At 39.0% G+C, this 17,146-nt stretch overlaps 1 protein-coding gene across 1 annotated transcript; it reads right to left on the minus strand.

The window, feature by feature from the left end:
• Positions 1 to 6,725: 6,725 nt before the first annotated feature.
• Positions 6,726 to 15,537, minus strand: LOC119740435 (boophilin-H2-like). The gene is made up of 6 exons (XM_038215747.1): positions 15,350 to 15,537; positions 12,582 to 12,743; positions 11,528 to 11,612; positions 10,322 to 10,359; positions 9,898 to 10,005; positions 6,726 to 7,526 (listed from the first exon to the last, which is right to left on the minus strand). Exons 1-6 carry the CDS (start codon positions 15,417 to 15,419, stop codon positions 7,420 to 7,422), a joined length of 570 nt encoding a protein of 189 aa, XP_038071675.1. The 5' UTR covers positions 15,420 to 15,537; the 3' UTR covers positions 6,726 to 7,419.
• Between the last annotated feature and the right edge of the window lie 1,609 nt (positions 15,538 to 17,146).

Here is a 17,146-nt window from a genome sequence, read left to right on the forward strand (position 1 = left end):
GAAGATTCAAACCAGCATGGGCTTCAGCTTGTTTTCCAGCGCTGCATGGACATTTGGGGGACGCCAAGTCAACTGTAGCAAATAATGAAAGTGAGTATTTTTGGGTGGCGCTTAAATTTTACCTTTTCGTACAAAACTGATGACAATCGCTCAAAAAATGTAATTTCTCTTGTACATCATCTAAAATGTTAGTTTAACTCCATAACAGCGTTATAAGGGATCTAAAGTAGGACCTCAGTGGTGCACCCTCTGTAGAAAGAAATTGATTACAGTGGCATTTACTTTGTCTTACGGTTCCCGTCATTCTTTTTTTTTTTTTTTTTACTTCTTCATGTTCTATATCATGATCAATAATTGGACGAAATTTTAATTTAACCCTAAAAGGGCCGGGCGGAATCTGCCCCCCCCCCGACTTTTTCGCGATAGCCTTAAAAAAAAAAAATTCGCGACCCCACCTGTTATGACTTTTAGCCTCAAGCCTTGCGCATCTTTTGACACCAAATTATAAAAATCGGACCAAGGGTTGTCGTCAATGGGGTTGGGGTTGGGGATAGGTTGGGGTTTGGGTTTGGATGGTGTCAGGGCATGAAGATGGGTTGGGGATGGGATGGGGTTGGGGATGTGGATGGCACTGGTAGCTCCTCCGTGGATAATGCTGACAACGGTCGGAACTGCCACCCCCCTCGTCCAAGGGACTGTGGCATGCATGGTAGGGAGTAGGGATGACGAGGAAAACAAAATTATAGAAATCGCATTACCCAATACTAGTCGCTATTAATCCCACCTCTAAAATACTACATAAAGGTCCGCCTCATCATTGATTTAAATCACGATTCTAATACTAATCGGATTTTTAAAGGATAAATTATCTCATGAAAACTACTTACTACAGACTTTAACCCCCCCCCCCCATGAAAAACTATCTCTCAATCTTTCTCAGAAGTAAAATGAAGTGATACTATTAACATTAACAACAACAACGGGCAACAAACACAAAATCATGGACAAGAGAATAAGTGCAAACATTTTGCTCAATAAATTATACACTTATGATCTTTACAATGTCAACTTGAACTAGACGGGCACCGAGTGAAACTTGTCCAACTTTGGACAAGAATGAGAATTATTAATAATTTGTATTTAAAATGTATTAATTAATGCTCATCAAATGTCAACAAATACTGCTTGTAAAGACCACATACATTGATGGCCTAAACATTATTGTTGTCAAGAAGAGAAAGTAGCCTGGAGACAAAGTATTCAATACATCCACAGAGAAATGTTAAAACATTTATAGACAAATCGGAGTCCGAAAAAACTGCCTTTCAGAAAAATAGGATTGACACTTCAGGACGGACAGGCCCTCTTACATTTTTCCAAAGGAGGCGAGGAAAACAGGGCTGAACACAAATTATACAATGGTAATACAAACGTCAGGATTTTTTTCGGGGGGGGGGGAGAACCGAAGAAAAAAAAGCAATGGAAATACAAAAATAAATTAAATATCAGTTAATAAAAAATACAATCACAAAAACAACCTAAAAATAAACAAACCCCACACACTTTTCATCCGGAAAAAAATGCTCTTATGTAACCCTTAAAAAACGGCCAAGTGGTGCGCCGATTGAACTCTTTCTACAATTGAGTGTGACAAAGGTGTAATTTAGTAAGATTATAAAATAAACAAACATTATTTTCATCGGAACTTTCAAATTTCGTTAACATTCCAAGCGTGTTTTTCAGTTTTGCGCACGATGTGTATGTACGTGGTTACTTGTAGGGTAAAACAACAAAATAGAACCATCTGCTAGTGTGGCCAGGTAAGAATATTAAAGAAACAAACATTATTTTCAACGGAACTTTAAAATTGTGTTAGCATTGTAAAGTGTGGCCAGGTAAGAATATGGAAGAAACAAACATTATTTTCAACGGAACTTTAAAATTTCGTTAACATTGTAAAGTGTTTTTCAGATTTGCGCACGATGTGTTTTTACTTGGTTCCTTGTGGGGTAAAATAACATTGAGTGTGACCAAGGAATGGAACAACAGACCCCACGAGTAAGTCTTTACAAATCCTTGTACCGGTGCGCAAGAGAATCACTATAGAGTTTTATAAAATAAAAGTTCAACTGTTTTCGGAATCATTTGTCATAAATTGCATACATTCGTACACATTATCACTGTTTTAGGCAAAATATAGAGTATGGCTGGATTGATAAGGAATTTCTAGACTGATAAGTAGTTAGTTGAGTGAGTTGTAACCAAATATTATGGGAAGGGGGACATTCTTTTTGGTTAAGTGTAGTTACATTGTAACAGTTTTATTGGGAAGTCTTAATCAGTGAAGATTGGGCTTAGAAGGGTGACTGTCATCGCAACGAATTCCTAACAAAGGTACTGTATTTCAACCAAAATATTACCCGTTGGGAGATTTTTAAAAGGTTGTAGAGGCTCCCTCCCCCTCCCTCTCCAAAACAATTAATGGAGCAACACGGAAGTGCCAGCGCTGAAGGGAGAACCTGTTATACAAACCGTAAGTTCCGTCTTGCAATTTCGGATTGAAATTGCGATTAACGTAAATATTAAAACTTCTGATATCGGATATCACGGCCAATAATTGGATGTCATTTAAATTCAATCAAAGCGTGTTTTTCTTTAGTATTTGTCGCCAATATTCTTCAGTAATTGTCTCCAGAAAGAGTGATTTAGTTTTATCTGTGGGCCTACCGTGATCCGCTTCATACCTCAGCACGTGCCTTCAGCCCTGTTTCAAGCGCTATGTGAACATTGGGGGACGCCAAGTCCAAAGTAGAATATTCTGAAAGTGAGGGTTTTTTTGGATGGCGTTTTAATCTCACCCTTTCGCCCAAAAATAATAAAAATCGCTCCATAGAATTTGTCATTCCTTGTGTACATCATCTGAAATATTGCTTTAATTGCATTAGAAAACAACAGAGTTATCAAGTATCAAAAGTAGGGCATTTTTTGTACACGTAGTAGTGCGCCCTCTATTGGAAAAAAATTGATGACAGCAAAAAAATACGGAGTGTCCATAGGTTCGCTCGTACCCCCCGCCCTGGGCACTGGGATACTCTGATGAGCTTCACAGAATCTTGTGAAGGAAATGGCCTATGACCTATGTATAAAGCACCTGGCCGCAGCTGTTCAAGACCGCAGTAAGACAATGAGCGCAAATGCTATCCGAAATCTTCCGATAGAAATGCGCGCATTCCATACCGGATGTGATTTCTGTTTCATTACGGACCATGTGGACAAAATTTTGAGCATCGTATAATGCAATACTACCGTTCGTCATTCGAACTCCTGAGCAAGTGACGGGAATTGTAAACAACACAGATAAGATTTAAGAATTTCCTACATTATAACGCTTTTCATCAAAAATGAAACATCTCTAAACTGGAATGAATCAGTCTTTTAACGGCCGTTTCAAAACTTGCAGAGTCATGACCGTGATGACGCGCAGGTCACAGGTCACGCAAAATCCAACCAATCAGAGCGTGAATTCATCAGATATCCCAGCGTCCTGTTTGCAGGGCGGGGGTACGAGCGAAGTCCATAGGTTGCAGACCAGTAAATCGGTCCGAAATTGCCTGCGCCGGCCAAATCACGATTTGCATGCCCTCAAAATCTTCAGTATTGGAGCATGCTGTGGGCCATGAACTTGAGGATTTGTAAAATATATGGGTGGAAGCCGTGCACAGGACTGTGAGCTTGTAGTTCCGTTCAATTTGGATGAAATTGGGGCCCTAAAAGCGCTCTATTTTGCAATGGAGTGTAGGCATTGTTTTTCAAAATGGCGATGGGCTTCAGGACTATTTTCAGGGGTGATCATCTTCGGATGGAAATTTCTCCTAAAAGTCATCAGTTGACCCCCCAAAACTTGAAAAGAAAATGAAAGATGATGAAATAAGCTTTAATTTGATGTGTGTTCCGAACACCTTGGAGAGTTGTGAGTATTTTTCCCGAATTTCTGAAGTGGGAGCATTTACCATTGGGGTCTATAGAAGTTTATTTACTGGTCTGCAACCCTTAACGCTGTAATTTTTATTGTCGTAGCATTCATTTTTGTCTTTCCGTTCCCGTCATTTTCTTTGCAAACTGTTTAACGTTATAATATCAGGAAAAATTATTGGACAAAATTTAAATTCAATAAAAAAATAAAAAAATAAAGCATTCCAAATGGCAGGATTACTTTTTGAATGAAGTTTTGCCTGTAGCACTTTCAAAGTCTAGGCAGTGGCGGTTCTACGAGGGGGGGGGGGCGTAGGGGGGCTTAGCCCCCCTAAAAAGAAAATTTTGTGTAGCCCCCCCCCCCAAAAAAAAAAAAAAATTTCACAAAAAAAAATGCACAAGCAAAATGTAGGAATTTGACGTACATGGGAACGTTCTAACCCTAAATGAGAATTAGGGTGCATTTGTACACTTTTAGTTAATATAGTGTGCCTGATTGTAGGATTTTATCAGCGCTCCCCATTGAAAATATGGCACGAGCCCGCCCCCCCCCCCCCCCCCCCCCCCCCCTATTGATTTTCAGAGGCCTAAGTGTCCGGAGAAAATAACCTGTCTACATTTCAGCACGCTTCCCTGAAAAAAATCTCGATCAACCTTGCTAGCCCCCCCCCCCCCCCCCCCCAAATATTGGCTCTAGAACCGCGCCTGAATCTAGGATATGAAAGCCCAGTCATTAAGCTTTCCTTTAGTACAAGAATCATTCGGATCACTCATGTACTTTTCAAGTTACTGCAGTTTGAACGCAAACGCCGTTTTAAAGTTATTCCATGGATCACAAAAAAGGAAGTGCTCTTTCAGCAAAACGAAAACAATTATCATAGGGGTGTATGTGAATTGTTTTCCTTTTGCTGAAAGAACACGTTGTCGTTTTTGTGATCCTGGAATAGTCTGTAAAACGGTGTTTGTGTTAAATGCCGTAACTTGAAAAGTACAAGAGCGATTTGAATGATTCTTGTACTAAAAGAAAGCTCATTAATTGGCTTTCTTATCCTAGATTTCGAAAGTGCTACAGGCAAAACTTCATTCAAAATTTGGTTGTGCCATTTGGGATGCGTTTTTTTTTGTACTCACCGTGTACACCACTTGACCATTCAGCATCGCTTTTGCACGAGCAAGGACTCTTTATACCGCGCTCGCTCCATTATTATTATTATAGGTGTCATGTTTGGCAACGCGCAACATTCGTCCGTCTTCAGGGGCGTCACGCCAACGATTCCATCAACATCCGACCCGGATGATTTTAGAGTGTCTGACACGAGACTGGAACATTCACCATAGCTACAAAAGTTTAAGATTTTCATAAAAGGGGTAATTTATTTTGTTCAGTACATTTCAGGTGTTTGTAAAATTGGCAACTTACTGTAGGACCTGTGGCCGTGGATCGAGAGACCCGTGTACCACAATGATAGAGTACAGAATAAGCCTACGAACATAGAATTATTTTATTGCCTACATAGGCCTACTTTGTATATTTGACCAAAGAAGTGCAATAACAGTAAAGTTATAAATCAAATTAAATATACAAAAAAGGAACATCCGTTACAAGTTCCGGGTCAGATTTGACCCTCAACTCTCGTCAGATTTGACCCGACGTTTTTCTGGGTCATATTGACACTTTTTGGGGGTGAAAATTTTTTTTTTTTTTTTGTGTCGAAATGATACTTTTGGGGGTCCAATGGCCGGAAAGGCAAAGAAGGGTCATTTCGACCCGGAACTTTTAAGATTGATGAAGCACTTAACAAAAGTTCACAGTGACAGGCAGATCAACATCAAGAAGATACCAAGCAAATTCAAATCAATAATCTTTTCGGCTGATGAAAAATTTGAAAGCTGAAAACGTTTAAGGCTTTGACGCTTTGAAAAAATTATTAACTAGTCTTTGACGTAGGCCGAGCGCCTATTTTTAAACTGACCACGTTACACCGGTAGTATTACAAATTAATAAGTAGGTCAATCTTTATTAAAATTTAGCCTCGTATGTAGATGAATAAATTGAATTAAAAATGCTCTAGTCATGCCATGCCTTCATTTTACATGTAATAACCAAAAAGGCTTATTGCAACAACAGAAATAATAAACTTATATAATAAATATTGCAAAAAAAAAATTTTTAATCGACCAAAATCAAGAGAAAGCAAGGTAGGTAAACTACCTTCATTGTAAATCACAAATAAAGCTAAGTACATTGTCGTGAACTCATACCCAAAGCTTTGTTTTTACTTAACTGCAATTACGAGAACACTTTAATAGATTAATAGATATGAAAGGGCGCCCTCATTCAAAAGGCCAAAGCGTATTAGGGCCTGAAATAACGTCATTTTTGTCTTTGAGCTTCCGGACCCCTCTGTGACCCTTATATGGGCATTTTACACGGATTTGCCCTCTCTCTTGCTATAATTTTCGACAGAATAATTTCTAGCCGATCGAGTTTGTAAGATTTTGCTCCGAGTTCAAATAATCCACATGTGTTTCAAATTTTCAGAAGTGAGAGGCATGGGCGTCGCGAGGGGGGAAACCCACCACCCCCCACTCCCCACCCGCCCCGGAAAACGAAAAAAAAAGGAAAAAGGAAAAAGGAAAAAGGAAAAAGGAAAAAGGGAAAAGAGATGCGAAGCCATTATATTGCTGTTAATTTGATGGGGGAGGGGTAGGGCAAATGCCCTCCCCCCCCCCCTGCTCACGCTCGGAAAAATGATAAATTGAGAATATTATGAAAAAGTTAAGGAATTTTTGGGGAAATTTGCTTTCCCCTCACCCCTGGAAAAAATCCTGACGACGCCCATGGTGAGAGGTACATATGTAACACAATATTTCTCTTTTTACGTCATGCTATTTTTTTAGTTTTAATAAAATGAGATGCCAATAACCCCTAAGAAACATTCATGTTGGAATTTTATCTTGGTATTCCAAGAGAAAAAAAATGACCAGAAACCAGTTGGAAATGGGTAAAAATAAAATATTACTTACGACCTTTCACATCCGGATATTTGTTCCTAGGTATCCTTGTTCGATCGCGTTTCTTTTCACATCGCGTACTTGTGTGAGACCAAAAAAGATAACGACGCAAAGATTTACCTACATCCGATGGATTCTACTCGAGCTTGTTCCACTTATGCTTGAATGCAGTTCTTAGCAACGGTCATTTTAGATTTCTTTGTAAATGAGAATTAGTCCTTCAAGTATATTCAAAAGACTGTGTGTCCCAAAAGACATTTTATTGTCCTATTTAAAGTTTACGTTTTTACCCAATGACTGCCATTGTATTGAATTATTAACGGTTGTTTTTAAATACTCTTTCCATCCTGTTTAGGACCTAAAAGGGTCTTGCCAAATATTACTATTTAACGAAATGATTATATTTTGCGATTCTTGGTGTACATATTCATTTTATTTTTTGTAGCAATCACATTCCGACGGGCATTTAATGTTATCATTGGAGACACAGAAACTGCAAACTTCTTGACAGTAGAACTTCAACTTGTCAGTGAAACCACCTATTGATCGAGAAGGAAAGAATTCATGACAAGTTACTTTATAAATCTTCCCAAGTAAGTACATGCAACTCATGCTCTGAATGCTATCGCTTAAAAACGAAGAATAACATTATTGTTAGAAATGAAACACAAACAGACGTTAAAGATGTACTGTCTGTGCTATTTTGGAATTTCATCCCGGAAATAAATTAGTTTTTTAATTGCGATACAAAAAATAGTTCGAGTAGACTGGTTTCAGCCCCCCCCCCCCCCCCCATATCAGCATCGAAAACGTTGGAGTGGGGACCAGTCTACTCGGAGAGTGGATCTGTGTGTGCGCAAAAGCAATATAAGCAGTGAGTTCGATTACTTCCCCCGCGCTTACTCGTGCAAGCGCGACAGCGTTCGATTTACCTCTCACGTGACTTCTCGCGTTTACTCGAGCTTGGCCCAAGTGACCAACTCGCCGAGCCGGTTACTTGGGTAAGTATCCCATAAGGCCATGCAACGTCCGGCGGGCGCCTCAGGCCGTGTCCGAAAACGGGCTTCCACGGAGCATAGAGCTACAAACCCTATGTAGCTCTATGCACGGAGCTACGGCTACGAATTATTGTCAGCGCGTCCCCTCGTATTTTCACTGGGCGCCGGCGTGGACGTGCTCTAGACATAATTGATTCGGATGCAGTCTGGGAATTCGGAAAAATGTTGCAACCTGACGCCACTCCATGATTGTGTACAAAGTCTATGGAGAGTCAAGCCATTTTTTTCCTAACAAAAATGGTTATATTTCTCAGTTCCAGATTCATGTCTTATCATCATTGTTGCAATGAATGACCTTCATTGAGATGATATGAAGAAAAAAGTGGCGTCAGGTTGCAACACCCCCCCCCCCCGGAAAAGCATATAATTTCCCGGCCAATTTCGCAAAAATAGCATTCGAATTCATCTTGATAGTGGCCAATTTGAAGCGGAGTGGCGCCCTGCTGTCATTCCCGTGGTTCGTATTAGATTTCAGGCGTTCAAATTCAAAGACCTGACATTTTCATGTTTAACTCATCCTAAATTGAAATATGAAACAACAAATCTATAGGCGATAGTAAACTTAGGTGATGTTTTCCCTTCTTTTTATCGTGTTCACATAAATCTATATGTTCTTAATTCTTTATCTTTGGGTTTTTGATCTTCTGTTTTCAATTGTAATCTTGGTTATGTATTTTTTTTTATATCTCTTTAACTTTTTAGATGTTTAATCATCTTAGAGTCCCTTTTTGTCTCTCTTTATTTTGGAATGATGAGGATACTGTTTCCTGCAGGTCTGTTAGCCATCGATCTCTTGCCGTGCCAAGCATCTACATTTGAAATTCTCATGTAACGCCCAGCTGCCATGTTGATATTTCTAGTGCTTTAAGCTAACAGTGTGCACGGTGATCAGAGTATTGGCAGACTCTTTTTGGAGACAGGTTTTTATATCCATACTTCCAAATTGGAACAAAGGCACTCCTTCTAATTCTAACAAACAACGGAATGACATAAACCTATTTCGATTTCATTTGCTTACTTTTCACAAATGCCTGCTTAACGGTGAATTTGAATGACCAAACTTACACAGCTGGAAGCTCCGGCGAATTTGGATGCTCGTTTGTGCAATTTTAATATGAATGCCCTGTTGTTAAAATTGCATGATTAAAATGTGAAATCGCGTGCTTCAAATGTTAAATTGATTGGTGTTTTTAGCTAATTGAATGTTGATCTCCACATCGTGAGAAAATGAGTGATTGGTCACAAATTTGGCCGCCAAATCTGCTAACTTGGCCGGGAAAAACTACAAAACAAACAAAAAAAGGAAAAAGAAAAAAGAGAGGAAAAAAAAGAAAAGAAAAGAGGCGAGAAGTCACATTGGTGTACATGTAATGGGGGGGGGGGAATGTCCCTACCCCCTCTAAAACTGATAAATCGAGAATATGTTGAGAAAAACAGGATTTGGGGGGGGAATATGTTTCGCCCCCTATAGAAAATTATCCTGGCGACGCCCATGTTTCCAGCTCTTGTACGAAACTTTACCCGAAACCGTTCGTTTATCTAGCTCCACTGCGCATGTCTGTCATTACGCGAGGAGTCAGGCGCGAGTAAGCTGGGGGAAGTAATCGAACGCACTCAAGATAACGTTGCAGAGAGCTGCAGACGCCCAAATTAAAAACCCATTATTATAATTTATTTGAATTAAACAACACACTAGTGCAAAATTTGTAAATAGAAAAAGATCCACACGTGTTGAAGAGTACGGACAGTACATATTTAAACAGGACTTCGTTACCTCTAGAACGTAGAAAATCTGATAACTTGCATTTTAAGACTTGTATAAACTGGCGCCGGATGAAATAAAGAAATTTACCTGCGTTAGACTTGCAGTCACATGTCTGACATCCGTCCTCGTCAATCTGGTATCCATTGTCACACTTGTTGTGACAGATGGCTCGACTACAGACTATCGGGATCAGGTCTAATTGGATAAAAGAAAACATTAAAAATATGTCTTGTAAAGTTGGATTTTGTCAAGTACATGTAGGCCCAACCCACATCAACAGTTGGACCCGATGTGTGACAGTTCCAGTGATACCGTGTGAAAGAAAATCTCTTTTAGGAGTTTTGTGCATCGAGAAGAACAAGTGGAAACTCAAAGCTTCGGAAGGTCTGCAATACTGCGTATGAACTTACGCTTGGTATCGAGCGAACTGTGGCATTCGCAATTGTTTGGACGTCCTTATTACTTGGATCATCTCTGAATTGAAAAATTAAACTTAAATTAGCAAACTTACTGCAACTTCCGCACTCAAACAAACCATCGTTGCAAGTGCTGTAAAATAAAGAAATTAAGATTATCAGATTTTGGTATATTAAACTACTGATGTAAATTGTAAGGGACGTTGTTCACATTATTTTGCCTATTATGTTCTGACTGTTTGCTACTAACGTGTTGAATTTGATCCAAAGCTAGAGAGATCGGAGGTGAGTACGTATAGCCACTAGGCGATACAGCCCGAAAGTGACGAAAAAATACACGTACAAGGAGGTATGCAAACTACACTGGCAAGCCTTCATACAAACTCCCCTCCACCAGGCCAAGAAACCAAACCGATATGTTATACAGAATGGACGAGGAACCGTAGATTCGTGCTAAGAATGAAGGAGGAGAAACCAAGTCCACGGAATCTACAGTTCCGAGTCTTTTCTCTGACTTAAACTATTTTGTTCAAAACAACAAAGGTTTATTAAAATGAGTCCCATGCATCACCCCACTCTCCGTGTTTTGGAATAGGCTGAAGTGTAGATTTGTAAAATTACTCACTAATGCGTACATAATAGTCAATGTACAATGAATGGAAGGCGTCAGTATAGTTAAGTTCATGTCTCACTGCCAAAAGCAGGTCAACTTAGTAAGTCATGTCTGATAGAAACAGTTCTGAATTTTTCTTGACACACAATACCTTCAAATTTTCCAGTTCGTCAAGTGATACAGTAGGGACTATGATTCATAACAGTATATCACTTTTCAATTTGATTTCCATTTGACCTCATTCCGCAGTACAATTATGGTAAATTTACAAAAATCCAGAAACCATGGTAACTGTGGTTCGTTAAGAATCTAACAGTAACCTGTAAATTCGTGAAAATAATCTATACTTTTCACAATAGTGTGATGTCACAAAAATGGTTTAACCCCACAGATAGTATGACCCGTACGGAGTTGAGATAGGGAATAGTCAGTTAATAGATTAGGAGTCGTGTTGGGACCACCAGCCATCTACTCACTATTAGCAGGTCCCCGACACCCGTCCAGTGGGCTCACAATAAACCACATACCTATCAAATCGACAGCCCGACAGACGGACAGACTGGAAAATCCGGCCATCCAAAAAAGCCATCATCGACAGGAAGCCAGATATTCGATCAAATACCACAATTCTCACTCTCTGCATGCTAATAGCATTATGAAACAACAAAGATAGGACTGAACTACCTACCAACCACCGCACCCAAATCCGCCTTCTTTTGTCTCTTGATCAGCGTACCATTTTTGCCCTTCTTCGTCATAACATGAGCGTGGATCTGTATCACGAGATATTATAAGTGAGTTAAAGTCACTAATCTTTGGGAAACATTCCTTCTTACCTGAAAATATACCTACAATAATTTCGGTTGAAGGGAGTTTCCTTGAAAAGAAACTTGATTGAATAGCTTTACGATATATATAATATGTTTGCCATGGTTTTTAATAACTGAAACTTTAATGGTTTACCAAGTGACATCAGAGTACCTGTAACGGAGTTGTAATGACTCGAGTCAATGATGACTCGACTCGAGTCCGACTCGAGTCACAATTTTTAGTGACTCGACTCGATTCGAGTCCCTAAGGGCAAATGACTCGACTCGACTCGAGACACTGCAAGCAAATTACTCGACTCGACTTGAGTCCCTCAACAGAATGACTTGACTCCACTCGAGGAAAATAAAAGTAAAAAATATTTGCAATGACTTACGCCGGTGCCAGTTTTTGTTCGCGAATAGTGTATATACATATACATACATTAGTTGAATGGCGATCACCTGGCACCCCGTTTTTATTTTCATTAAAAGTCAAATGTGGTGTCACCACATGTAGTAGCCGGAATGTAAAATTAAAAAGCCAAAAAAATGACTTTCTCTCTGTTGTTTGTTTATTTATTGTATAGTGTTCAAATATTTGTGACTCGAATGGACTCGAGCTAATTTCTTGACTCAACTCGACTTTACTCGACTCGACTCGACTACACACTGTGACTCGACTCAACTCGACTCAACCTTCTTACCCTAACGACTCGACTTGACTCGACTCGAGTCACTTCTTTAAAATGACTCGACTCGACTCGAGTCACACAAATCAGTGACTCGTTACAACTCTGCCATGTAGTTCTCAGAAATGTGACTGTTTAATGTATGCTTTACTTCATACGAAAACTGGTTAAGCTTGTATTTCCAGCCTTCATCGCCCATGCTGGCTATTTTTCCTGTCTGAATATTTAACAGAAAAATCCTTACGTTCGCACTTATCAATGCACTCCTCAGCAGTGGCGAAGTTGTTAGCATTTCCTCCGCAGCCTCCGTAGATGAACTTCACACACTGCCCCAAGTCACTGTCATAGCCCCAACTGGGCATGCGCGCACGGCATCGTCCGCGCTCCAGTGGCTCCAAACATTTATCTTTTTACCAAGAATAAAATAGAATAATCAAACATTGATTTAGAGATGCTGCCAATCAGCTTACTGTTTGTTTCTGAGTCAATCGTTTACCTACATAATAATTCAGTAAAAACAGTTGTTTATTTACAACAACAAAAAATAAACATGCTGGATGCCTGTTAGTACGTAACTCGATATCGTCGAAATCTCATAAACTCCGAATGTCAATTCAATTTAATAATAATAATGTCCATTTGCCCACACAACGTCTTGCTTTGAAACATCATGATGCATGCAATCATATGCAAAAGCATAAAAGTTGATTTAAAAATATGCTTGATATTTATCAAAAGCTCACATTGAATAGGCCCCAGCAGTGGTGCATGAAGGAAAGGGGGTCATGTTTTGAGTCATCCGCGGCACCCCCCAAAAAGGGAAACTCCCGAAGGGAAGGGGCTGGTAGTGAACGCACTAGGCGTGGTATGGCTAATACAATTTACATATCACAGATTACCGATTATTTATTCATCATGAATAAATCTGCCGAATTGGCCTCACGACTGGATGGAAACAAAATTGGTGATCCCGACCCAGACGAATCCTGTGTACGTCACTGGCAGTTATGCCTTCGAACCACACCCACAACATTTTACCACAACATTTTATTAAAGCTCAAGTTAAACGTTTCCCCTTTCTCTGTTCCAAGTCGCTAATTTTTTAATATCAAAGTATTCAATTGTTTGGAATGAATCAAAGACATCTTGGGGTAGGCGTACCAATTTTTAATGATTTTCCACCCAAAGCTACTCAACCGTCATCGTTACAGTTGAGTGCTCGAAAATAATGACGACAGACTTACTCACGTGAAACAAGTAGATTTAATTCATAACTTCGTAAACTGACTGTCGTACGTGTGACGACAAAATCGTTTACACCCAAAACTATAACTTTTACTAATTTATTCTTTTGTTCAGTCAAAAAAAAAACTTTTACACAATAAACAATTTGCTTTAAAAAAAGTCTTGGCTGATAAGCAAAATTCTATTTTAAAAGTCACCAAAAAAACACCTGTCATCTTGGATTATCAATCAGTTCAGTCACAATGCCGCTCGTCTTTATTAATTTCGACTAATTAATAGAGATGTCACTAGCAGATGGTGCATGCGTAATCATGCATGCATTGCGAAACACTAACAACCAGAGACGCGGACGTGATTGTATGCACTGGAGTGATACGAACTTCATTCTATAATGTCATCCAGCAGAGAAGTAGACGTCTGCTATTTCAGCTAGTGAAACGGTAGCTACGAATAATGCCCCCGCTGCCCCCGCTACCCCCGCTGCAAGGCAGGTTAAGCTATAACTTTGTCTTTATTAAATTTGTGTCCGACAAGGCGGATAATTTAATAACTATGGTTGGAGTGAAAACACGCCTGATGAAGGAAACATTCACCTCCAGGAATTTTCTCAGAAGAAACGATCCATACACCGTCATTTGGTTTCAGGATATGATCTAGATTTTGTGGTTACTTAAACAAAATATATTTCCTTGAGCAAACCTTTTTAGATTTTTAGAATGGCTTACCAAGGAGACGCAGTTTCGATATTTATGCATATAATTCTGACGTCAAGGGGACCAAATAGCAACCTACAGAGCGAAAAACATGTGATATAGCCTAAGTCCTTATTTTTAATTTTTCTTCAAATGGAGAGAAACTTGCTTCTTGTATCAAAAAGCTTGGGCAACCGTCACATTCCGATAATAACTTAACAATGACATTACTGTGCACATGAGGATGATCTCCACTGAACATCTCAGAAAAATGTAATTCAGGATTTGACGTCATATTTTTTTTAGCGGGGCAACTTTCAGGAATTTACACAGGAAAGAACTGTTGAAAAACATTAACTAAAAAATAAACGTTGGGAAACATTTTCGAATTAATTTTCTCGCACAACACTTCTTTTGGCCAAGGTTTCGGGACCTTTGTTAGCGTTTCGGGACAAAACCATTCAAAAAGAATACGAAAACTCAATCAAGCCACTATATGTTTTGATTTACATTGAGACATTTACAGATACATTTGGAAGGTATTCAACCTTACGGGTTGGATTAAGCAGTCTATATTGGCTGTTTATATTCAAAACGATATGCATCCATTTCAACGCACGCAATTACTCTAATTACACTCACGAAACCTTTTTCTAACAAACACCAGACGAAAATTTCAGTCATTTTTAACTGTCGTCACTCTTTCAAGACTCAAGATAATCGCAACTTTGTAGGTTCGTTAAATCGTCTAAAGGTGTAACTAACACTGACAGCCTCTTTTTTTAAAGGGGTCGCAGTCTGACAAATTGAATTTGCCCCATCGGAGAATATGATGAACTAAAACTGAAGTTAAACAATTGATGTTGGCAATTAAGTGGCACTGAATGACGACACTGACACTCATGATGGAAACGTAATGATATTACAGATTTTAATTTGTTTTCGAATAAAATAAAAATTAACCACCAGGAGACAAATTTCTATTTGGTATTTTGTTTGTTTTTCTTCGGAAAGGCTGGAGACGAGGGGCCATTTGTAGTGGTTTCAAAGATTCATGTCACAATACGATACTTACCATGTTTGTAGTCAGCAGCATTGGCGAATACAGCAAGCAGCAGTACACCCCAAAATACGTTGCCTGACATTATTGCACAGTCGTTAAGTAACGGGTACCAATGAAATATTTAAAGAAAACTGCAGAGACTAAAGACGGTGATCGAGCGAAGTTCTCTGGCCTATACCGACGATAGAAATGAAACCAGGCAGCAAGAATGCCGACATTTATTCAATCATATTTTTAGAACCGCCCACTTTGCCGACCAAGGGAGAGTCAGATGATATCACAAAAATGTCATACGCAGTGTGGTGGTTTATTCCAGTCGTTCTCCATCAGCCAAGCGGGAAGAGAATTGTCTCGAAAGTGCGTCAGATTCTCTGGCTAAATCCGTTTGATCTGTCGCCTCAAGCGTATCCTTTTAATTATGATGTCTCTTGGGGAATAAAAATGTGCCGCTTGCGGTGGAACGCGACAAATGCAAGCGAGTTTTAAATTTCATGGTGGGAATGAAGTAAACAAGCAAGAACACATTTAAAGGTGAATTTTGGTGCAATGAGCAAGCTTCATTTGCCAGTTTGTATGTTGTTTATCAGCCCAATAAAAACCTTAATGACATTTGAAAGATAAGACAGTTTAATCACGCACATACAAAGTAGCTATAACTCATCAGTCGACCTGACCCGTATTTAAAGTCGTATTCGTTTTCAAATTCATTCTAAGATAATTCGAAAAATAGTGGGTCACACAAGGCAAAAGTAACCACAGAGAGTGAGTGTGATTAGAGCAATATATTCTCACACATGTATGTTTAACTTTAATAAAGTAGTCTTTATATTTCTCAACGAGGGTCCATTTTCTAAACAAGTATTACAATTCTATGTAATATTCTCTGTATACACTAAATGAAATAGTCATCCTTTTTACATCATTTTTATGGCCCAATGTTTGTCCACACTTTATTGTCTGTACTGTCTTCCATGTCTTCATTGATGAACATAATTTTTCTTCCAGTAGGCGGACATTATACAATGCCAAATACAGTCGACTGCATAATGTCCTAATCTACTCAAAAATCGAGGGGCGGCCTGTAATAATGAAAAAATAATTACTTTCAACATATGTAAACGACCATTAAAGGGAATACAATATTTGCTCTTGTTGTAATTTTCAGAAATTGATGGATTTTGGGTGATTTTTATTTAAAGGAAATATTGTTACACTGACATTTTTCAGTTTGTGTTCGTAGATGCTTGAAAAAAACAAAGAAAAAACAATCATGTTCTAATTGTAGTCTGGCTCCATGACGCCACTCAAGTTGAAATGGAGCAATTTTTAGGCGTCGGGGAAAAGTGTTAAGTTCAGGGAACGGTTTGTACCCGTTCATAGATGTGTTATCGATTACATGCAAACAAAATTCAGACTAAATATGGTAAAAAGGGCAGTATTTGAAAACGCTGGTCGGCCGCCCAGCGTCGGAAATTGATTTAATGGACACCACTTTTCTTGAAAATGTCAGCACCAGCTGCCATGATTTTACAGGAAGCCTTAGATTGTCATTCACTAACAGTCCAGTATAAGGTATTTCATAATAATTTAGTAGTTTTAATTTTTGATGTTTGCAAATGTTGTACATTCCCTTTAAAGTTGCGTTTCATTGAATTGGTCAGTTTTAGTTGATTCGTTGTGATCTCACGAATCGCTTTGAGCTCACAGTCTCCAACCACTTGAATCATTCTAGGTGGACGATATGTCTCTCTCCGGTCGTCAATCTCAGTGGCTTTACAGCACAACCTGAGAATATGTTTGTCAAAACTT

Source organism: Patiria miniata, unplaced genomic scaffold, assembly GCF_015706575.1.
Source record: "Patiria miniata isolate m_02_andy unplaced genomic scaffold, ASM1570657v1 HiC_scaffold_5, whole genome shotgun sequence".
In the NCBI taxonomy this organism is placed as follows: domain Eukaryota; kingdom Metazoa; phylum Echinodermata; class Asteroidea; order Valvatida; family Asterinidae; genus Patiria; species Patiria miniata.